We start from the raw sequence: 24,605 nt of genomic DNA, 5'->3' as shown, positions 1-24,605 counted from the left end.
CGGAGGTCCCCAGGGAGAGAAAATCTTATTCTTATTCCTATTTACAGATTCATCTGGGACATTAACTGATTTTTCTCAAGATCACACACCAAGACATCTGTGTGGTGAATGTTAAAACATCAGTGGCTTAGAGTCCTGTCCTTTTGTTTCACAGAGCAGACCCCAGCACCCTCATATTACCCTGTATGGAAGGCCTGAGATGCCCCCAAGTTCTGCTTGTAAAACAGCTGCTCCTGAGAAAACCATATCATCATCCTGGGCCATTAATTTGGAATTTGTGATTACTCATCAGGGGCCGAGATTTTCTCTTGCATTAGCTATAGGCAAAGATGGAAGCTCTGAGACAGCCTAGGGGACCTGAGTTTCCTTGCAGGAAGATCAATGGCTGGCTGGGGTATTCTGAAAGTCCTGGGGTCTCTCCTGGCCTCAGGTGTGATGGGGTGCTCAGTCTAAAGACTCTGCAAGTATTTCTCTAGATCTAAAGATAAATTGGTGCAAAGAGATGGCAATGACTATCTTTCAACATTTAGGGAAGAACTGTGATCGTGGGAAATACATTCATCTCTCCAGTGTCTGCTCTGCAGCAGTGTGGTCAAGGACTATGGTTTTATCCAACCCATCACAGACCAATGTGACACTCAGCTTATGACATGTGTGACTCACCAAGGGCTGCGGCAACCCAAAAACTACAGTCTGAAAACTAGTCTCAGAGATAGAGCCACTGAGTACCACTTGGTTGTCATGGCAATGCCAAATTGCTACTAACGTTTCCAAACACTCTTCTGGTAGTTTCTGTCCTTATCTTGTTACAGACTGATAACAACTGGTAATAAACAGGTGCCTGACCGGAGACAGTCCATGAACATACTTTAAATAGCACTGGGATTAGCCATTTTTCTGTAGCAAAGCAAGTCCCCTAAGGACCTGAGCAGATCATCACTCTGACAATCTAGATGATTTTTTTTTTTTTTTAGGGCTGCACCAGCAGCATATGGATGTTTCCAGTTTGGAGCTGTAGCTGCTGGCCTACACCACAGCTCCCAGCAACACCAGATCAGATCCCCAAGCCACTGAACTAGGCCAGGGACCGAACCCACATCCTCAAGGATACTAGTCGGGTTCATTAACCGCTGAGCCACAATGGGAACTCCTGATTTTTTAAAAAATAAGTAATTGGAAAGCAGAATGTCCCTTCAAAAAAATAACCTGCTGAGATAACTCCAGCTTCTCACCCGATTTCACCAGGTGTGCCCCACAATTGGCTTGAATTTGTCTAAAATTCATTGATCATGTTGTCCTACTTCTTTTGCCCCCAGAGTTGTTCTTATAACAATTGCAAATATATATGTACCCAACAAAGGAACACCTCAATATATAAGGCAGATGCTGAGCACCATAAAAGGAGAAATCAACGGTAACACGATAATAGCAGAGGACTTTTAACACCCCACTTACATCAACAGACAAATCATCCAGACAGATAATCAATAATGAAACACAGGCCTTAAATGACACATTCTGGATACTTCAAAACCCAATCTACTAACCAATAATGAAGCAACTGAGGGAGCAGGCAAAACCCACGTAAGGCAAGATGCTTGCACAACATCTGGCAGGAGGCTCTTCCATTACTGGCCCTCAGGAAACTCACTCACAATGCAGATAGATGTGTTTGACTGCAATTTCAGAGTGCTTCCTCCCTCACCTGGCCCAGCTTTGTAAGCTGACCCCAATCCAGAAGCATCCAGACTTCAAGGTCTATAAAGAGGGACTTTGCCATGTGGTCCCTGGAGAGTAGAGTGGGGACCAGAGAGCCAGTGGAAATTGGCTTTCATCCCAGGGGAAGATCCTTGTGACAATGAGAGTTGTTCCAGTGTGGACTTGGGTGTTACTTTGTGAGGAAGTGAGTCTCCTGTCACTTTCAGCCTCTGGGGAGAGATTATCTACTGACTTCTACTCACTGGGTTCACGGCAAATTTGAGTATCAGATAAAAGTTGATCCAGATAACACCTCTGTTAGGCATGCTCTAAGATTTCACGGTTTTATGAGCTGTCATAAAAATCGCTGCTTTTGCAAAACAAGCCCAGTATTGGATGCCAGAAAAAAAAAAAGGGCAACCATTACTTTTTACTGCAGAACTGACTTTCATGGCTCAGCGTTTGAGAGACGCCTCCTATTTCAAGCAACTGAAACACTTCATGTCATTCTGCACTGAAAATCATTAATGTTATCTTCATAAATCTTTTTAGGGTTCTGTATTCTGAAGCTACTTGATGGGGTTATTTTTTTTTTATCTTAGTATTAACACTTGTAATTCTGGGCTTTAGAGCAGGGGTTCTCAATTGGGGGCTATTTTGCGTCCCGTAGGAGATACTCAGCCACACTTGAAGACACTTTGATTGTCATTGACTAGAGGTGGAGGGTGGTGCTACTGGCATTTACTTGGTAGAGGCCAGGAAGCTGCTACATATCCTGTAAAGCACAGGACAGCCACCCACAACAAATGATCATCTGGCCCAAAATGTCAATAGTGTTACTCATGGGAACTCTCTCTAAAAGGATAGAGAAAACAATAACAATAGCACTACTCTTACCTCCTGACAGCCTACTGTACTTGGCACTTCACAAATGCACATAATCTCCACATATGACAACAACTCTTCAGAATGGGCATTGCTATCCCCAGCATACGGGTGAGGAAATTCAAGTCCAGAGAGGTTACATGGCTTATCCAGGATCAAACAACCTGTAAATTCAGAACTAGGGCTTGGAATTTAAGGTCAATTAAATTCCAAGGTCCAGGTTCCTAAGCAGTATGCTATGCAGGGAGCCCTTTACTCAACTCTGCATCACTTCCAGCAGAGATTTAAGCTGTCTGTATACAGCCGAGAAAGTGTACTCACAAGCAAAGGGCTTAGTGAGAGAAGGAAAGGAACCAAATCTGAAAAATAGAACCTGTCCTTCCTGAACGAGCCTGAAGGGGGCAGCCTCCCCAGTCATGATGACCACTCACTTTGGATCCAAGCCCAGCACCTGCCAGGTCTCTGCCCATTTGCTTCCTAAAGAGGCATTTATGGGGACTGAGGAGGAAGGAGCATGTTTACCTGTCCATCCACTTAAACCATGAGGTAAACTTTAGTTGATCTCAATGAATATCACAGGTCTCAGAGATTTTTAGCTTTGAATTAGCAACTCTTGGGATTCTGGAGAATATGCTTTGGAGCCAAATGCTGGCTCTTTCACTTCTTAAGGGGGCATTTGGAGCAGCAAATTACTTTATCTCCGAAGCCTCGGTTCTCCCGGCTATAAAATGAGCATCATTATCATCACCATTACTCTGAGGGTACGTGCTGGGGATGAAAGAAGAATATTCAGGAATTTAAGGAGGCCCCAGAGCAAGGTTAGTACCCAGGACAGAGTAAGAGACCAATGAATATTAGATGATCTAGTGCTATCATTATGTCACCATACGGTTTATAGTATATAGAGATTTCTTTCGGAGAACCAAAAAGAATAGGAATGAGATCAGGACTCGCCAAATGTGCTGGAAGGGCACAGATGTGGAAAGCCAATGTGGCATGCTCCATGCCCTGCTGAGAAAGAACAGTGTAGCTGAGTTAAAATTAGCAGGCAAAAAGAACACACTGAATTCTGAGCAAGTGTCCTTGTGATTCCAAGGAACATTGCGGTGGCTGCCTTTTCTAGAAAGGCTATTTGTGGGTGGCTGTCATCTTCTTGGTTGCCAAAATCCCATAAAATAACACACACATGCTTATGCCTGATGTCGCCCGTCTTCTGCTTTGAGCCTCTCAAGAATGTGGAAAATGAAATGAATTCTGGTGTCCATCAGAGACCAACAGAGGCACTCGAAGAACCTTGAGTCGGAAGCAGAGATGAGCCAAACCCCTTGCATCTTGAATTTTCTTTCTAAAAAGCTGCATGGCCCTCTCTGGGTTAGCAACCGAGATGTCAATATTTTATTTAATGAATATTTTGATGTGACATATTTTAGAACTGACGCTGTTCAGATGAATTAGTCACCTCTGGGATGAGTCAGTTACACACAGGGCTTTTGTTTCTAAGAGAACTTAATCTCTTTTCCCGTTTCTGGCCTGTCTCCAAAACTACTTCCTTCTGCAATAGTACATTTCTCTGCACAGGTATATTTGCTCAAAGAGGGCTCCCTAGCCAAATTAGAGCATCCCAGAGTATTGCAGCTGGAAGATCCTGAGAGATGCCTTGCTGAGAAGATGAGGAAACTGAGACCAGAGAGGATGAGAGACTTGCTCAAAGTCACACAGCAAATTACTGGCAGAGCTAGAATCAGCACCTTGGCTTTGCAACAGTTTGTTCTATTTTCATTTACTGCTCTGAGGTCTCTCATCCTCACTGGGGTAATTCCGAGGCAGGGGAGGGGAGAGACAAATTTTCACTGTATTTCTCACCAAAAAAAGTTAAGAGCAAACATTGAAATAAAACCTGGTGAAATTAGAGAATCTTAGAAGGGAAAACCACAAGGTGAGTGATAAGGCTTTTTAATTGGAGAAGACACTACGGAGACAGACTAGTGTGGATCTAATTGCCTAAAATTTCCAAAAGCATCAATGGGAAATCCAGATGTGGTCTTCCAGTGACTCCCAGGGACCCACCACATCCAATGATGGTGTGGACAAATGGTTTATGATGGGCCCAGCCAGAACAATCCTTTGGGTTTTCCCAATATCCCACCCCAATGGGAAATAGAGCACACAGAAGATCAAACATTCAAAATGTTTTAAAAAGAAAAATATCTCATTCAAACTTTGCTTTCAATAATTCCAGCTTTTTTTTTTTTTTGTCCATTTTACTTCTGGTTTCTAGTGAGCCAAGAATATAATCAATGGACAGGGCCATATGGACATTGCCCGTGAAAAGTTGTACAAAGAATCTGACGCTCGATTTATCCATTGTACTGAGTTCTCGTCTTCCTTTCTTGTCACCTTGATGTCATCATTTCAAGGCTACATTGCTCTTAATTTCAGTCAAAAATCTTGAAAAATGGTAGAATTTTCTTGCCTTTGGGAAAATAGCCAGCTGTCTTGACCTGTATCAATTTGAGTCGGATAAACCAAGGCTGTTTCTGATCAAATGAAAGCTTGGCTCCATAGTAGGGCCTAGGGCGAGAGACCTTAGCCCAATGCCAGAGAGACAGCTCTGCTCTCACCTACAGGAATCCCAAAGCAGAGTTTGAGTTTCCTGGAGTCAAAGCACTCAGGCTTCAAATCAGTCTGAAATCAAGGGTCAGGGTTGTCCTTCTTTATCTGTTTACGTGAAATCAATTTTCTTACAAATACTACTTCCTTCTCACTTCCCTTGGGGATTACAGGTATTAAAATGGGATTTCATTTATGATCTATTCTCTTTTCCATTTATAGCAATTGTTCCTGAACTTGACCATGCACAGGAATTACCTGGAGCAGTCTTTGAAATATGTAAATTACTGAACGCTCCACTGCATCCAAATTTCCTGGAATGAGGCCTGGAATTCATATTTTTAAAAAGCTTCTCAAGTGATTCTAATGCCAAATGTAATAGTCTAGTTACATTTCCCTTCCTTCCTTCCTTCTTTCCTCCCTTCCTTTCTTCTTCCCCTATTCCCCTCCTTCCTGTCCTCCCTGTGGGCTGCCCTTAAAATCTAAGCACCACATACAATAGTTTTAAAAGAGAAACAACAGTCTCAATTCCAAACCACCACCAATTTACAAGTAACATTTTGGAAGAAAACATATCTATAAACCTGGAACTTCCTGAGTGGTTCCTGGCAATGGAAAGAATTTTTGAATCAGAATTAGAAAGGTGGTTATATTCTTTCTCTCTGAAGATATCTAGGGAAACAGACATATGTCTCAATGCAAATTCTCATGCTTTAAGTCTTTATCACATTCAGAATGGCCCAGATAAAAGCTAAGGTGTGACTTAAGTCCTACATACACTTGAAATTTTGAGTTAGGCTGCTATCTTGACCTTCTCTTATTCTAAATGAAATGACCCAGCCTTCCCTTAATCTTTCCTTGTAGGCATTCTCCCTGCTCCTTTTTTTTTTTTTTTTTGGCTTTTTAGGGCCACACATGCGACATATGGAAATTCCCAGGCTAGGAGGTCAAATTGAAGCTGCAGCTGCCGGCCCACACCACAGTTACAGCTATGCAGGATCTGAGATGAGTTTTGGATCCTTATGTTTATAATGAGGCTTTACAGCAGTTAAGGTGACTAAAGAGTGTGAGAGAGAGTCCATGCCTGATTTCAGGAAAGTGTCTTAGGTGACTGAGTATCCTTTAGGGGAAGAGAGGGGAGAGTTCCTTTCTTCCCCTGGGACTGGAGCTTAAAGATGCTAAACACTGGGAGTTCCCGTCATGGCGCAGTGGTTAATGAATCCGACTAGGAACCATGAGGTTTCGGGTTCAATCCCTGGCCTAGCTCAGTGGGTTGACGATCCGGCGTTGCCGTGAGCTGTGGTGTAGGTTGCAGACGCAGCTCAGATCCTGCATTGCTGCGGCTCTGGCGTAGGCTGGCAGCTACAGCTCTGATTAGCCCCTAGCCTGGGAACCTCCATATGCCGCAGGAGTGGCCCAGAAATGGCAAAAAAAAAAAAAAGATGCTAAACACTGCAGAGGAGAAGCAAGATGAAGTGAGGTGGAAATTGACATTTAGGGTAGAAAGAAACGCCTCCCTCAGGGGGCCCTAAGGAGCAAATGACGCCCATTAGCAGTCCTGCTTCTACAGAGAAGCAGTTTCAGGGAACACAGCTCATCCCCCAGCAAATGGCCAATGGCTATTTGGCCAATGTCCAGCCAAGCCATGATTATGGCAGAAGAAAACGGCCCATGAATCCAAGCCTAAACACCCTACCCCCACCCCTTTAGGCTGTTATGGTTTCTTTCTTTCTGGCTTGGCAATCTACCATGTAAATGGGCTCTAAGAGATTGCCTGCATGCATTGAGTGAGTTCTTTCTTCTCTTAACTCAAAGGCTAAAAAGAGATCTTCTTTATTTTTCAGAATACAGTCATGCCCACCTGAACCATAAACCAACCTCTAAGTTTTAGATCTCACTCCAGTGATTAATTTACTCAAAACTGAGTCTCGATTTAAGACTCTCTTTCCACGTGTAATGGCTTGTCACAGGAGGAGAGCTACCACCTGTGGGGCCAGAACAACAATATATTTGTATTCAAGCCAAACTGGAACTGCCAGTTTCATTGAAAACCACATTTTCTGATGCCATTTAAGAAAACCAGAAAAGATCATGCAACTAGTTTTATCCTACTTTCCAAATCCTGTCTGCCTTCCGGCTATAATAATACCTACTAGATGAAATGAACATACGTCAGGCTCAGTGAGAAAAATACCCAGGTTTGAAAAAAAAAATTTGAAGTCAAATTTTCTGCCCATCAGTGTGTACAAGTTCTCCCTCCATATCAGATCAGGGCTTGCAATTCTCATCTCTGATTCTCCATCCTGCCTGGAACTCCTTGGCAGCGCAGCACTGCCCCCACTTGAACCTGAACTGCGAGCTTTCCTGTGAACAGACTGTGTCCAGGCCACTTGGTTCCTAGGATTTTGCCAATCTGGATGGGAGACTAATCCCTCGGCCCTCTTCTGCCAGGCAGGGGTCCTTGGATGCACATTGCACCCAGGACCCATCCTTGCATTCAACAAACAGCTATGGAGCATCTGCTTGGTGCCAGACCCATCTGTCATGATTACATAAAAACCAGTAAGAAAGAGATAGGAAAGGAACTGGAGCTTTTAACAATAAAGACAAAGGGATGTCAGATGGGGTCAACTGTGACTGCAGCTGAAAGCCCTGCGGACTTACCACTTTAAGACTTAAAAACAAACCTACGACACCTTTTCTCAGAGCTACCTTTTCTTCTCCAATTTACTGTCAATATTTCAGATAACCCTTGGTTTCCTCATCTTGCCTAAGATGCAGCAAGCAGAGCCACTTCTGAAGAGAGGGAATCCCAGAGGCTCAGGACTCAGAGCTAATTCATCCAGCCCCCTCCCTCTTTCTATCTTCTGAGCTTCAAACAGGAAATCCCTTTCTTTCTTGGGTCCTGGAGGTACTTGTCCTCACAACCTTGAAGTCAGTACTTTCAGGATTAAAATTTCTTTTTCCAATGTCGTGTATGTGAGAGAGAGAGAGAGAGAGTGTGTGTGTAGTTTAGCCTTTCCAGTGTTATACACACACACACATATATTTTAGCCTTTACCCTTTGTATTTTAAGTGTGTGTGTGTGTGTACATGCATGCATGTTTATCTATATGTACGCACACACATCCCATGTATGCTTTTTCCTAGTCACTTTACTCCACAAGCAAAACTTGGCCAGGCTGCTCTGAGAACTATTTAAGAGACATTAGGACCCAAGCAAAGTAGGGACACAGACCTTTGGGGCTTATAATCAGTTTGCATGTCCCTTTGGGGAGGCTACTGGAGTCCCCTATGTACCCTCATTGGCTTCATTCACTTTTGGGTATAAATGACTGGTAGCAAGTTAGCTATTACTCTTCATATATTTTTTCATGGCCACACCCACAGCATATGGAAGTTCTCAGGCCAGGGACTGAACCTGAGCCACAGCTGAGACCTACTCCACAGCTGTGGCAATGCTGGACCCTTTTAACCCACTGTGCCACAGGGGATGGTAACTGTGCCTCCTCAGTGACCTGAGCCTCTGCAGTCAGATTCTTAACCCACTGCACCATCGTAGGAGCTCTATGGATGAAACTCTCCAGGGTGAGATTTCCAGCAGAATTTGGTGGGATAAGGTGGAGGGGGGTGGATTTGGTTCTAAGGCATCGCTTCTCCATCTTCCCCCAACATCCCTCATCTCTGGCTGGGTGTCGTGGGACATGGTGTGGCTATAGTTCCCAAATGGAAACCTGCATTTTTTTGCTTCTGTATGAGCCTAGCCAGACACTGGCCATTGGAAGGTCACTTATCTCCCAGACTGAAATGTTCAGAACCTGCTTGAGGACCACAAAGAAAGCAACTCGCCCTCTGAGCACTGAAACCAGACAATACTACGTTAATTTCTAGAGCTCAGGCACACAGCCCACAGGGGGACCCTCAGTTTCAATTCTAAGACCTTTGGCTACAGTTCTCCCATTTCAAACTGATCAAGTGTAGCAAATTTGAAAACAAACCCACTAATAGCTAACAGCCTGAGCTCATGGAAGAAAAGGACAAAAGCTGCCAGAAGAACTCAAAAAGGGGGCATTCAGCTAAGGGGCAAGCTACCTACCACACCTAGCTGGTCCATGAAGACATCACTGTGCTGTGATGTCTAATACAATACTTAGTACTCGGAGTAACAACTCTGGGTTGTCTGGAAAAGCTGCAGAGGCAACAATGCACATAGTCTGTGTAGGCAACTGATTGTAAAGACCTGGGAAAAAGTGAGGGTGTCAAGAAAGGCCCCCTAGAGGACAGTAGTGGTTACTGCACTGTAAAGCCACAGCCAGGGGCTCTGGGCTGGAGACCACCTACCTCTGAATGTTATCTTCAAGTTGTTTGACTCTGAACTCATCCTCCTCAGACTGCCGCCGCCTGGCTTCCTCCTCTTCGGCAGTTCCAGCGGGTATACCCTGCAGCAGCCATTTTTCCCGAAGCACTTTGGACTGTGAAGCAAACAGAATAGACTAGATGATACCCTTCTGTCCACACCTTCCTCTTCCTCCGCGGTGCCCAGGTTTCAGCTCCGCCCCTCATCAGGGTCCACCTGAATCGCTGCTCACTAACTTGGTCCCCCTACGTGCCTCCTGCCCAAGGCCGGGAGAGCCACCAGAAAGACTGATTTCCACATTTTCTATTATTATAAAATGTGAAAACACAGAGAAACAGACAAAATTGAATGGCAAGTGCCTAAGTAACCTCATCTGGATTTGACGATTATGAACATTTTGCCGTTTTCCCCCCATGGATTTGTTCTTTCCACCAAAGCATTTTTAAGTAAATAATGAACATCATGACATTTCACACATAAATATTTTAGTACAAGTCTCTAAAAAATAAGGATGTTTTTCTACACAACTACAGTTCCATTATAAAATATCTTAAGATCATTTAAGATTCAGTCCATCTTAAAGTGTTCTTTTAAAAAAGATTAATCTATGTCATGCATTTTCTTAAAAACTCTTTAATGACTCTCAACCATCCTCAGCAGTGGTCTTTAAATGGTATTAAGATCATGCACCCCTTCTGTGCCAATGTCCTAATATAATCGTGGAGTAAAATGAGAAGTTTTTGTGTTTTGGGTCAATAGTTGGGAGGGAGAGATGGACTGGTGCTTGGAGAAGGGAGATGAAAACAGCTCAAGAGAAAGGCATGCTGAAACTTCCTAAAATGAAGAGCAAAACACAGAAAGTGCCCTGGGAGAGGATTTCTGATTTGGGTCCCATTGCATGGCCCCTAGATGGAAGATGGCTACTGGGGTGTCTGCAGAGGCTGAACCCTGGGCATCATGGCTGAGTGTCCCTGTGGGCAGGTCGGTGGTCAAGGGAATGGACCACTATGAAGACACATCATCAGTTCTGCCAAAAGAAGTGTGCATGACCAGTTCTTCCCAGCAAGGGCAGGAATAATGGCCATAAAGCCAGTCGACATAGAGCAAGTGCTAGGTTCTCTGGCTCCTTGTCATCTGCTCTATCAGAACTGTGTTTGATCTCATTAGGTAGGGTAAGGAGGTGGAAGAAAGGGAGCTGTCATGATGACTAAGAACTGGGTCATGCATGGTTTTGGACCAATTAAACATTGTAGAAATGTGAGAACGGACTGTCTCTAACATTGTGGACACAACTTCAGACTATTAGAGTTTCCTTTCAAAGGCTCTTAGAAGCAAAAGCTACATTATGCCATAGACTCTCATTTTATATGGGATTAAGGGCTATTTATTATGCACCTATAAAATGAGATACTAATGATTACTAACATTTAGGAATAATAAATTAGAATTTCTTAATGGTTCTGATTCACCATTCTACTGAGAAGTCCAGTAACCATTCAGCACTGTGGAGATACAACTGTTTGTACAGAAGCAAGTTCTGCTGGCTGGAATTCCTGAACTTCTGGAGGGACCTCTGGTTAGCAACGCACCATCCATGTGGTGTCCAGCTATCCATGGTTTTTACTGGGTTCTTGTTCCTTTTTCATGACAAATCATCATTGGTGAGATCTGTTCCATCATTCTTAGAGTACATAGAGAGGCATATTTATAGCACTTGACCTGTAGCTTTCCACTAATTAAAGACAGGACTTTGTTCACATATAAGCAATTCCTAACAGCACTGCTAAAGTGGTTGCAAACAGGAACCACCCCCTCACCTCAATGTGCTTCAACAGTTAGTTACACATCGTTGCTAACATGTTGCCAGTGAACCTGTTGTATATAAATAGCTTGTGACAACTACTAAGGAAAGTGTGAGAAAGTACTTAAAAAACTTACAGGGCATTGTTTAATAATACAAAGCCATGTGCAAAAGCTTAGTGTACAATTTGTGTATATTGGTAGCTCTCTTATGAATTGAATTGTGTTGTCCCCAAATTCATATGTTGAAGTCCCAACCCTCACTACTGCAGAATGTGACTGCATTTAGAAATAGCGTTTTTAAAGAGGTAATTCAGGTAAAATGAGGTCATTGGGATGGGTTGTAATCCAACATGACTGGTGTGTTTATAAAAAGAGGAGATTAGGATGCAGACATGGATGGAAAGAAGATCATGTAAAGACACTCGAGGAAGATGTCCATCTACAAGAGGGCACTGGAAGAAACCAACCTTGCTGACACCTTGATCTTGAACTTCTAGCCTCCAGAATTGTTAGAAAATACATTTCTCTTGTTTAGAATATCCAGTCTGTGCTATTTGTTATAGCAGCCCTAACAAATGACTACATTCTCCAGAGCTTTAATCACAGAGACTTTTTTTATTGGAAAGTAGGAATGGGTGTGGTGAATTGCTTGCTCTTCCTAGGTGAGTTATAAAAGGAAAAAATTCAGAACTGTTCTCAAGTCACTCAAAATTCCCCAGGAAGATCATGCTGGCCTAGGGCAAGAGGGAAGAGTGATTAACAGGCTGGATTCTGGAGCTAGTTAGACCGTCACTAGCTGTGTAACCTTGGACAGGCCCTTAGCCTCACTGAGCCTCAGTTTTCTCATCTATAAAATGGACACAACAACAGTGCTCATCTCAGAGGCGTGTCATGAGGATTTAAGTGAGTTCATAAATTAACAGTGCTGGGTCCATACTTAGTACTATAGGAAAGTTTATTATTGTTGTTCATCCTGTTGTCTGGGTCTCTCCTCTTTGTACCTGAAAAAGAGCAGGTAAAATGCCACCCAAGACTTCCTCCACTTCTCCTGGAAGAATCAAGGTCTTCTGTAGTGGAGAACATTTTCTAGAGCAGTATTGTATTGTGTTGTATTGCATTGTGGCCACGTCCATGGCATGCATAAGTCTCCGGGCCAGGGATTGCACCTGTGCCACAGCAGCAAACTGAGCCAAAGCAGTGACAACGCTGGATCCTTAACTTGCTGAGACACCACTGAACTCCTAAACATTCTTCAGACTGCTCCCAAATTATTTCTTTTTACACCTGTCCCCCCTCTAGACTCTCAGTTCCCCAAAGGCTGGGATCAATCCTTTTTTTTTTTTTTTTTTTTTTTCTTGGCCACAGCCATGGCATATGGAAGTTCCCGGGCCAGGGTTCGAATCCAAGCTGCAGCTGTGACCTATGCTATAGGTGCAGCAATGCAGGATCCTTAACCCACTTCACTGGGCCAGAGATTGAACCCATGTTACCACAGAGACCGCCAGATTCTTAACCTGCTGCACCACTGCAGGAACTCCTCCTCACTCACCTTCGCATCTCATCATCTCACCTGATTCAGTCACAGCCAATGAATGAGTGAGTTGGAAAATTTTCAATTTTCTTTCATTCTAATTACTAGGGAAGAGGGTGTCACCCTTTCAGAGAGCTTTCTGTGCTAAAATATTTGACATTAAACTAGTTCAACCCATAGAAAGTAAAAACCTCATTAGGATTTTGGGAGATAGATGTGCTGGCAACCTTGGACTTGGTGTGTAGACCCTTCTGGAAGGACAGCCATGGACAGGCCCAGTCTTCTGTGCCCAGCAGCAGAAACTCTGCAGGCCAGGGCTGCTCTTGCAAATGTTCTCTCTGCTCTTCTCTACATAGTGTCTCCTGCCACCAAAGGAAGGGTCTAACCCCATCCCCCATTTCTGGCCAGTTTAGCCCCAGCCATCAGTCGGTACCTCTGACAAAAGCAGCCTGGTGACCAAGAACACCAAAAGCACATGTGTACCCAGATCTGTCTCTTCTCTGGATACAGCAGTGATATCACCAAAACATCCCCAACAGCTGAAGCCAAGAAGAAGGGATCTAACAGAACAAGACCGGAGGCCTGGTCTCAGGGAAGTCTGTTTCACAAAGGTGTTTTGTCCTTACAAAAAGAAAAAAAAAAGTATAGTTGATTTTTCACTTGCCCCCAAAGTAATGCTGTTAGCGAAAACCACCAATTCAAATACATTTGCCTCTAAAGGCTTCCTCAACCTACTTCAAATTCCTTCATCTTGCCTGAGAGGCAACTGTGTTCAGGCCTCAGATAAGATCATGCAGGCCTATCAAAACACCCTTTTCCCTCTATTGATCTGGCTCTCATTGGCCACCTGAGGGTCTCAGAATTTAGCGACAAGCAAAGCCCAGCAGAAGTGAAAACTCAAACTGAAAAGTTTTTATTTTTAATACCCTTATTGTCCAAAAAACATACATCCCCCCCCCTCAAAAAAAAGTTTCAAATCTTGCAGGTGCAAAGAACTGTCAAAACTTCACTTTTGTCAAGTGGAGGCAACCGTGAAGACAAGAAGCAGACAGACAGCTGGCAGGGGACACACGGAGGAGCCTTGACAGGGCTCCCGAAAGGCTGAGGGAGAGAGCCCGTGAAGTAAATCTGGTTCTTGCTCTGTGAGGCAGTACAACTTTGGAAAACAAAACTAGCGCAGAGCCTTCAAACGTCAGTCTGCATAGGGATCCCCAGCAGGGCTTCCTAAGACATAGATTCCAGGGCCCCACTCCAGAAATGTTGATACTGTGAGTCTGAGACAGTGCCTGGGGATTTGAATTCTATCATGTTCCCAGGTGATGCTATCACTGGTGCTGCTGGATGGAGGACCACAGTTTGAGTAGTGCTACATGAGGATCTGTGACCATCCAAATGCCTGAAGGATGCATACGCTTTCCCTCTGGCTAGCCAAAAGGAACTACTCATCCTCTCATAAAACTATCTCCCCTCCTGCACCCCCATCACCTGAGCAGCGGGGTCCCCATGCATTCTCTCTATGCCAGGTACTCTGCCAGGTCCTGAAGGCACCACTCGGAAGGACAGGCAAGTCCCCACTCTAAGTCTTCATCCCAACAAATAAGGTTGCGAGATCATGCCTGACTATGATCAGTGCATGACAGGAGGTGGGCAGGATGATGTGACAAAAAGGGATGGAGGAAGGACACTTTAGGTGGGTAAGAGTGGAAAGTGTGAGATGAACAAGTGTCTTGATATTTTTTTCTGCTTATCTGTCATTTTCATGAAGTCATATCTAGAAATATGTTTTACCTTAGAGTTCTGGCTTTGGAGAAATAATTAGCTAAGACTTTCTCATTCTAAGACTCATTATTATTATTATTTTGCCTCTTCTTGTCTTTTCTAGGGCCATACACATGGCATATGGAGGCTGCCAGGCTATGGGTCCAATCGGAGCTGTAGCTACTGGCCTATGCCACAGCCACAGCAACGCAGGATCCGAGCCACGTCTGCGACCTACACCACAGCTCATGGCAGCGCTGGATCCTTAACCCACTGAGCAAGGGCAGGGATTGAACCTTCAACCTCATGGTTCCTACTTAGATTCGTTAACCACTGAGCCATGACGGGAACTCATTCTAAGACCTATTTACCAGTGATTTCTTCTTATACAGTTGTGATTTTACTTTTTACACCATCCAAATGCCTGAAGGATGCATAAGCTTTCCCTCTGGCTAGCCAAAAGGAATTACTCATTCTCTCACAAAACTATCTCCCCTCCTGCACCCCCATCACCTGAGCAGTGGGGTCCCTATCCATTCCCTCTGTGCCAGGCACTTCCCCCCTCCCTGGATCACTTCCCTTCCTTCCCATTGACTCCCAAAAAGATCCTGGTTTAGTTTTGCAGGTTTGTTACATACTTCATTCCACACCGAGGCTGATTCAAGTCCCTGATAGAAAAAACAAAAACAAAAACAAAAACAAAAACAAAAAAACCCAGGTTTTTTAACTTCCACTCAAGCTCTGTTTACAGGTCCAGGGGAGATATGATGCGGAAAAGGATGAGATGTAAAATTCCTTTACAATGGATACCCTTCCTGCCTGGTCAACATTTTATGTTTTTTGTTTGTTCTGTTTTGTTTTGTTTTAGGGCCACCCCCATGGCATATGGACGTTCTCAGGCTAGGGGTTAAATCAGAGCTGCAGCTGCGGGCCTACATCACAGCCACAGCAACACAGGATCTGAGCCGTGACTGTGACTCACACCACAGCTCATGGCAACGCCAGCTCCTTAGCCCCTGAGTGAGGCCAGGAATCAAACCCGCATCCTCATGGATACTAGTCAGGTTCATTTCTGCTGAGCCATGAGAACCCCCCTGTCAGTATTTTAAAAGTTGAACTTGGCCTTTCACACAGACTAGTAACCAAGAAAGGTCTAAAATTGGTTTGAAAGGTTCACAGTCGTGAGAGACACTGCTATGACTTTGCAAGCAAGGCTCCTCATACCCTAGCAAATGACCTTGCTGGATGGACAATAAATATCTCACAGGGTCACAAATCAGTCTTCGCTTTTTTTTTTTTTTTTTCCATTCAGTCTTCTGGAGAGAAAAGGCTCTGGTTTTTAAAATGTAATAACAATGTTCATAACTTGGATTAGAAGAAAACTCCAGTCAGGTTTCCTGCTCATGAATAAATAATTCAAAGGCAGCTTATGTCCTAAAGCTGTGGTATTAGCAATTGGATTCTGACTGTGCTGACTCTGTCATACAAACCTTTCTAAATGTGACAGTCCCAAAGGGATTCATGTGGCAATACGTACTGAGTGGCTACTCTTGCTGGGACAAGTAAAAGAGAGAGAGCTCTGCCAATTCAACCAAGAGGCAAAAGGGAATATTAAATTCAGTCTGCCTGGTATAATACAATAGTTGATTTATGTTTTTAACTCACATGATCACAAGTCACATAATAAAAAGAATAAAAATAAGTAATTGTTTCCATGGAATTAAAAGCCAAGACAATTTTTCAAAAAAAGAATAATGATGGCTCTTGCGTTATGAAATATAATAATATATTAAAAAGCTCGAGGGGTGAAAAAGAATAGTATGGGCACAGCAATGGCAGATTAATGGAATAAAAAGAATCCATGAAGGGAGGACTGGAGCATAAGTGAGAAATATGTATATGATAAAGAAGACATCTAAATCGGTGGGGAAAAGAACAAATTAATCAATAAATCCTGTTGAGACAACTGGCTCACCATCAGTGAAAAGAGAAGTTATTCTTGTCTTATACCTTATAGGAAAATAAGCTCTATATTTTAATCCAAAAAATACCGAAGGGTAAGAATCATGATAGGTAAGGGTTTAAGATGGATCTGTTCCTTCCAAGGACAACATCAAGGTCAGAAACCATAAAGTGAATGAATGTTAGATGTAGTTTCATAAAAATTATGGGTTTGTGTGAGAATTTAAATGAACCCATATACAAAAATCAAAGAGAGACAAAGACTAAAGTATTTTTGGATACTAATGTTAATTTCACTTTACTCAAAGGCTGATGAGACCTATAATAAGTGTTACATATCTTAATCTATAAAAATATATTGAGTTCTACTTGGGTGGTGAGCATATAATTGATATTTTAAAATATATTTTCCTGTACTTTTGAATTTCACTATTGCCAAGATCATACATTCCTTCCTTTTATAATCAGCAAAAAACAATACAGCTCTTAAAATTGCTTACTGGTCTCATAAGTGAACATTTCTTGGCAATTCTTACATCACAAATATTAGATACTCAACATAACTAAGGATCTTGTAAAAAGAAATCTGAGATTAATTTGGCCAGGGCTTCAAAGTATCTGGAGGTTTCCTAATCATGGGTGTAGCAGCTAATATTTCAACATTTCATAGTTTGGTCCTTCATTGCCTTAGAGAATTTGTTTATCATCCATATAAAAAGTAATAATACTCCATTTTGTGCAGTTACTGCGTAGCCGTAAACATTGCAACTAGTGAGTGTATTAATCAAATATTCAAGTAGCAACATGACTGCCTTGCACTCTATTTATTTGCTTTGACAAGAGACCAGTGAATCTAAATAATTCATATCCCATTACATGAGAATAAGTATCCACAGAGTGATAATGAGAATTATATCTTAATAAACGTGAAATCACTATCGAAAGCTTTGCCAGTTAACTTTGCACTGAGAATTTTTTTCCCTTAGAGTGCATCTGGGATTTTGAAAAGGGGTGAACTAAATACTAATTATTGACATATTTCTCTTTTTAAATGATGTATAGTTGATTTACAATGTTGTGTTTCAGGTGTACAGCAAAGTGATTGTGTGTGTGTGTGTGTGTGTGTGTGTGTGTGTGTACACACATGCATATATTCTTTTTCAGATTCTTCTTCCATATAGGTTATTACAAAATATAGTGTATAGTTCCCTGTGCTATAAAGAAGGTCCTATTGGTTATCTATTTTATATATAGTTATATGCTAATTACAAATGCCTAATATATCCATATCCCTCACCCCAACATATTTCTTTTCCTTTTTTTTTGGCCATGCCTGCAGCATGCATAAGTTCCCAGGCCAAGGATCAAACCCAAGCCACAGCAGTAACCCAAGCCATAGCAGTGGCAATGCCAAGTCCTTAGTCTTTAGGCAACCAGGGAGCTCTGACATATTCTTAATGTTACTACAAAGCACTACCAATAATCACTATGGCACATCTCCACGTAGTCCAAACTTTCCAGAGCCCATGAAAATATACTTAGAGTAAAAGAGACTGTGATAACAGTAGTTGACATCTCTCTAGACAAATCATTTCATTGGAAGAAAACAGCATCCTGGAAACAGCATGGTAATGGAGATAGTCCCGGGGTTCAGTAGTCTCTGTGTTCTTGGGCAAATTACCTGATCTCACCAGTTTGTTTCCTCACCTGTAAGATGGGGAGTGGTCATGATTGACAGGATGTATTTAAAATATCAGGCACATGTAGGCACTGAAAAAAATGATGACAATTATTGAAGATGGACAAGGGGATGACATGGCTGCTGTGCTGCCAGGAGGAAGCTGGCTGGGTCTCCACCAAGAGCTCACAGGGGAACTGGAACATCAATGAATTTACTACCATCCAGGGGTGAGACTGCCAAGCTCAAAACTGAATGATCACAGAGCAGATGATTCAAGCTATTCAAGGTCAGTCACCGGTTAACTGCTGTGAAGAACATATTCCCTTCTGGTGCCTGAAGTGTCAGATCTCTCAGCCAGGCACCGCCTTCCTGATATCTAATGACTCAACTGTTTGGAGAAGGATGAACTCAGAACAAAGAGAGGCAGAGTCATGCGGGAAGTTTCACCTGTGCCTCTGAAGACAGATGACTGTCCTCGCCTTACTGCAGACCCCATCTCCCTGGGGCAGAGACACTTGGTACCTCAAAGAGCTGGGATCTCTATTCAGGGTCTCTCTCCAATAAACCACCTTTGAGACCTCTGCGCGTTCCTTTTTTTGTTGATCAAGGCTAGTGGTCCATCCTCGTTCTATTATACAGGTCTTCCCCAGAGAAAGAAAATTACAATGCATTGGTCTCCACCCTGCTAAAATGTCATCATGTCCAATCCTTTTTTCCCCAGGTATAGCAAGGTTACCTTGGTGAAAGTGCCTTAGTCAATCTCACGTAGTGTGTGAGGATTTTACCAGGATAACCATAAAGAACTATCTTGTTTCTAAATGTTTGAGAGAATCTCACTGCTTCCTCAAGCAGTACTCAGTCAGTTCTACTGTTGTTTCTGTTGATTTGATGGATGGATGGATGGATGGATGGATGGATGGATAATAGACAGGTGGAGTAAGAAAAGAATACTGTAACACTGGACTGTATCAGCAATAATTAAGTCCTTGGTTATCTTCTTTGATACCCAGAAAGATGAGACCAAAGAAACTGGATCCTCTGCCAGATGTTTCTTGCCTGACTTTTGACTCGAAGAATGCAAAAGCAAAGAACCACACTGAGCTGAAAGAGAAGAGTCTGTCTAGTCAAAAACAGTCTCTCATTCATTTAGTCTTCTTCGTCAAAAGTTGACCTTTAAGCAAGAATTCGCTGAGGTTTTAGTACATTTTGGTCTCTTATAAGAAGTGAGCTGACTGTCCTCTGAGCCAGAGACCTAGCTCTGTCCAGATTGACCTTGAACAATTCACTGGGTTCTATTAAGTGTGTTTAAGCCCCCTTCTCTTTAGGAATGTGGGAAGGAAAGAGTAGCAGCATGAGAGATAGATGCAAGCTCCTAGAAAGAAAGGTCCCCAAATGGATCTGCATGATGAGCGGACAGAAGCATATCATGCCACCTTTCTTCCTTTTAAACACCTTTTCCAGTGAAAGTTGATGGTGGACTGATAAATATGCAAAGCAGATTTAGGTCATGCTGCTATTTAAAATCTGGAGCTTGCTTGCTCACGATTTCATTCTGAACACTCATTTTAGCACAATCTCCTCTTCTAGAAAAGAATGGGAAATGCAACCCTAAATATGAACCTAAAAAGATTCACATTTTAAGAAAATCTGAATAATCCACACTATCATCACCATGAAAGTCAGTCCCACCTTCCCAATCCACCCTCTGAGCAATGCAGTTCTGTCCATGCAATGTCACAACAACTTGGGTTGAGCAGGCAAAGCTTTTCCTAAAAAAGCCCAGGAGCAGTGAAAAGCAAGCAGCAACTCCCAGCTGGCTACTGGTCACACTATTCTCTGAGCCTGCAGAAAGCAACATTCTGCACAGAGTGGAGTCCTTGTGACAGTGACAGAGCTTGCTCCTGGGCTGCAATCAATTATGATGCTTAAGTGCATTATGTTTTAAAGAAAAATAAATAAGCATATCTATCCCCCCGTCCCTCTCTCTCTCTCTCTCTCTGCAATGGAAACCAACCAGGGCAAATAATTTCAATTCTGTCTTTTGACCAGCTGCTCATTCTAACAGAACACTTTCAAAATTGTTAAAGTACAAATAAAACACATGCATCATCTGAATGCACAGCATTACTCTTTTCTCAGACCATACTGCTCTTACCTCCCTTTCCTCCAAATCAGAAAGACAAGATTAATACTTCTAATTTAATAAAAAGCATTATATTAAATGTATCTTTGGGAACCTCTACCTATACACATACACACATGCACACACACAGCACCTATGCATTGGAGACACAGTCCTGGAACACTGCCTCACCCACCATGTGGAAATTCTCCTCCAATTTCTATATATAACCACTACTGTTCACAGGCACACGCCACCCCGCAAACGCATCCACAGGCACCCCATCGTAGCAAAATGCTTGCAGAAACTGGAATGCTATAACAATGTCTTAAATTTGAGAAATGCACGAGAAAAGCCCAGAGACGGTTTCCTGACTGAATGAAAAAGGGCTGGTTCAGCCCGCGGCAGCGCCTTCACACCAGGGCAGGCTCTGCCCAGCTCTCTGGAGTGTGATCTGCATGCCTAATAATGGACCAGGTTCGTGGGATCAGCCGCTTACCTTAGAATGCTGCAACAGAAGTATCTGCTCGTCAAGCTCTTGGCGCTTGCCTTCTATTTCCGTCTGCCTCTTTCTTTTTTCCTTGAAAATAAAGAGAGAGAGCCTGTAAGTGTGGGTGGGTGTTGGCTCCAGGAATTTGAAGGCAGGAAGACGCAGCAGCAGCAGCCCACATCTGTCGAGACCCTTGCAGAGAGGCTGGGCGCACACGCTGTGTCACCTGCCCCTCCGTGTCTGGGTGTGTTGTGAGCAGCATCATTCTCCTAACATGTCTGCTGTGGGCTCGGTGAGTGGGAGAAATTCTCCTCACTCAGCCAAGCTGCAACAATTTAATCCAGAAGAAAAGGCAGCTTCTACACTCACACACACACACACACACACAGAGTCGTGGTCTGTGCAGTGATAATTTAGAGACAGGGAATAAAAATGTCCCAGTTGGTAAAGACAGAGGTTGTTACAAACTGCAACAATGACAGAATACAACAGTGGGAAATTCTGGGGTTCAATTCCAGAATTGTCAAAATCCCACACACAAAGATTCCAATGCAATTTCAACTTCCGGAGGACAGATCATCCAGTTGGACCTACTGAACAATGCAAATTAGAGGGATGATCTTTGCTTAAGCTAGTTTGGGAAGGAGCATGTCATGGGGGTGGGGGTGGGGGGGCATGTTCACTGCAGTTCTATGAAGTCTGGACTCCATCTTCCTGAGTCCAAGTCTCACCTTTACCATCTGCTACCTGCTTGACCTCTGACAAATTCTTTTATCTCCCTGGATTTAAGTCTTCTCTCACATAAAGAAGAGATAAGAATAGCACCTAAACCATATGACTGGGGCATGGATTAAATGAGATGATATATGCAAAGGACCTAGAACAATGGCCTGGCACATAGTAAATGCTCAATAAACATTATTGGCCACCACACTTACTGTCACATGTTTACTTCTACACAATGTCTAAAAACTGGATTTCAAGGGTTGTATTTCTTTTGTATTCTGAGCATATCTGCTCCATTGGAATGTACCCTTCATACTTTTCTTCTCTATGTATCCCAAATATAGACAATAAACATCATATAAACGTGATCAATTGAAGAGCAGAAAGGCCTGCCCTTACGATAGCTTACTTGTTCAATGTTCTGTTTCCAAAGTGCATAAGGGGATGATTTACCGCGACATTTTCTACTCTGGATTATTTCCCTTTATTCACATATGCAGGGAGAAACTTGGTAGACAAGACATAATGGAATTTCACAAAACAGCAGCCAAATCCTGGAGAAGACAATAATGCACAAATCTGGCTGTTGAGGCTCTGTGTTAAGGGAAGCTTTTATTTCATGCAGTTGCTCTATTTCTGGGGATGTGCGTGTACCACTGCTATTCGAATCACCTTGGTGATCATTTGTTTTATAGCCAACTTCTGCGCCACGCACAGACATTTAAGAAATAGCAGCTTATAATCTCAAACCACTGGGACATATTATCCAAGTCAGGGACATAACCTCCGTGCCAAAATGAGGCCTGGGAATATTTTAGGAATTCACCATTTACCAAAGAACTCCAATCAGTGGTGCATCACTGATGCTCTTAATCCCAGAGGAGGTACGAGCATACACAATGTATAGCAGGAGGTGGGAAAGGTGAGGCCTAGCGAGGAGAGCCCACACGATATTCGGCATCTCAGAGCATCTCAGAGGTACCACATGATAAAGCAAGGACTTCCAGAACCAGCCACTCTCTCTCTACTCTAGGATTTCTCAAGAGTAGGTTTATCGGACTTCATCTTTCATCTGCACCAGCTATTAAGGTATGTAGTTGTGCTACCTTTAAGACCAGAACCAAAAACACAGTGTCATGGGTACCCAATGCTGAAGACTCGGAACTCCCATAAATGTTAACTGAGTGCTATGTGTGCTACAGACTGAATTCTTGTGTCCTCCCCCACAATTATACGTTGGAACCAAGTCCCCAAGCTGATGATGGTATGAGGAGGTGGGCCCTTTGGGAGGAGATTAGGTGATGAGGATGGAGCTCATGAATGGGACCAGTGCTCTTATAGAGAGACCCTAGAGAGCTCTTTCACCCCCTCCACCATATGAGGACGCATCAAGAAGACAGCTGCCTAGGAACCTGAAAGCAAGTCCCTGCTAGACACCAAATCGGTGGGCACCTTGATCTTAAGACTTCCCAGCCTCCAGAGCTGGGAGCAATAAATTTTCTCTTGGTTATAAGCCATCCTGTCTATGGCATTTTGTTAGAGAAGCCTGGATGGATGAAGACAATGCTCTAATGACCTAGCTGGTCCTTTGCAAATCTTTCCTAAGCTTTCCTACCTCTGTGCCTTTGTTCATATGCCCTCACTATGTAAGTTTCCCTCCACTATATTGGGGAACCATGCCTTGAACAGAAGAAATAGCACCAGATGGTACAAGCAGTAACCTTTACATGAGGAGACTCATTAGGTCAGTGTGAACAGATCTGATCATGAAAGACGCAGATTTTAAACTAGTTCTTCGACAAAGTAACTAAGGCAGAAATTGTATAGATACAGATTAATGGGCAGACATCCCAGGTAAAGGGAACCATGTGAGCAAGCGTAGAAATACACAGCATATTCCAGGGATGATGGAGAGGGAATTAAAACTAAGGTACAGGGCTTGCTGTTAGGAATAGGAATCAATGATTCAAAAGACTGGACAGGACCAGACCTTTGACAGTCTTGGATGCCAGGCCAAGAAGCTTGGATTCTTGGAAATAAACCCTGACACCTATGGTCAATTAATCTTTGACAAGGGAGGCAAGAACATCAAATGGGAAAAGGAAAGTCTATTCAGCAAGCATTGCTGGGAAACCTGGACAGCTGCGTGCAAAGCAATGAAACTAGAACACACCCTCACACCATGCACAAAAATAAACTCCAAATGGCTGAAAGACTTAAATATACGACAGGACACCATCAAACTCCTAGAAGAAAACATAGGCAAAACACTCTCTGACATCAACCTCATGAATATTTTCTCAGGTCAGTCTCCCAAAGCAATAGAAATTAGAGCAAAAATAAACCCATGGGACCTCATCAAACTGAAAAGCTTTTGCACAGCAAAGGAAACCCAAAAGAAAACAAAAAGACAACTTACAGAATGGGAGAAAATAGTTTCAAATGATGCAACTGACAAGGGCTTAATCTCTAAAATATATAAGCAACTTATACAACTCAACAGCAAAAAAACCAATCAATCAATGGAAAAATGGGCAAAAGACCTGAATAGACATTTCTCCAAAGAAGACATACAGATGGCCAACAAACACATGAAAAAATGCTCAACATCACTGATTATAAGAGAAATGCAGATCAAAACTACCATGAGATACCACCTCACACCAGTCAGAATGGCCATCATTAATAAATCCACAAATAACAAGTGCTGGAGGGGCTGTGGAGAAAAGGGAACCCTCCTGCACTGTTGGTGGGAATGTAAGCTGGTACAGCCACTATGGAGAACAGTTTGGAGATACCTTAGAAATCTATACATAGAACTTCCATATGACCCTGCAATCCCACTCTTGGGCATCTATCCGGACAAAGCTCTACTTAAAAGAGACACATGCACCCGCATGTTCATTGCAGCACTATTCACAATAGCCAGGACATGGAAACAATCCAAATGTCCATCAACTGATGATTGGATTCGGAAGAGGT

At 43.0% G+C, this 24,605-nt stretch overlaps 1 protein-coding gene across 24 annotated transcripts in view; it reads right to left on the bottom strand.

The window, feature by feature from the left end:
* Window positions 1-24,605, bottom strand: part of PALM2AKAP2 (PALM2 and AKAP2 fusion) — a 508,785-nt gene that overhangs the window by 268,432 nt on the left and 215,748 nt on the right. For all 24 annotated transcript variants that reach the window (XM_085013412.1, XM_085013470.1, XM_085013606.1 and 21 more), the window contains 2 exon segments: window positions 20,907-20,987; window positions 9,535-9,665 (listed from right to left, as the gene is read on the bottom strand). In XM_085013412.1, the coding sequence (XP_084869538.1) occupies window positions 9,535-9,665; window positions 20,907-20,987 (212 nt within the window).

Source organism: Sus scrofa, chromosome 1 (assembly GCF_054392235.1).
Source record: "Sus scrofa isolate SSC_HxYL_T2T_F1_AM1 chromosome 1, Sscrofa_HxYL_maternal_Yorkshire_Landrace_v2.0, whole genome shotgun sequence".
Taxonomy (NCBI): Eukaryota; Metazoa; Chordata; class Mammalia; order Artiodactyla; family Suidae; genus Sus; species Sus scrofa.
Note: the sequence above shows the minus strand (reverse complement) of the source record. Positions and strands in the feature narration are given on the sequence as shown.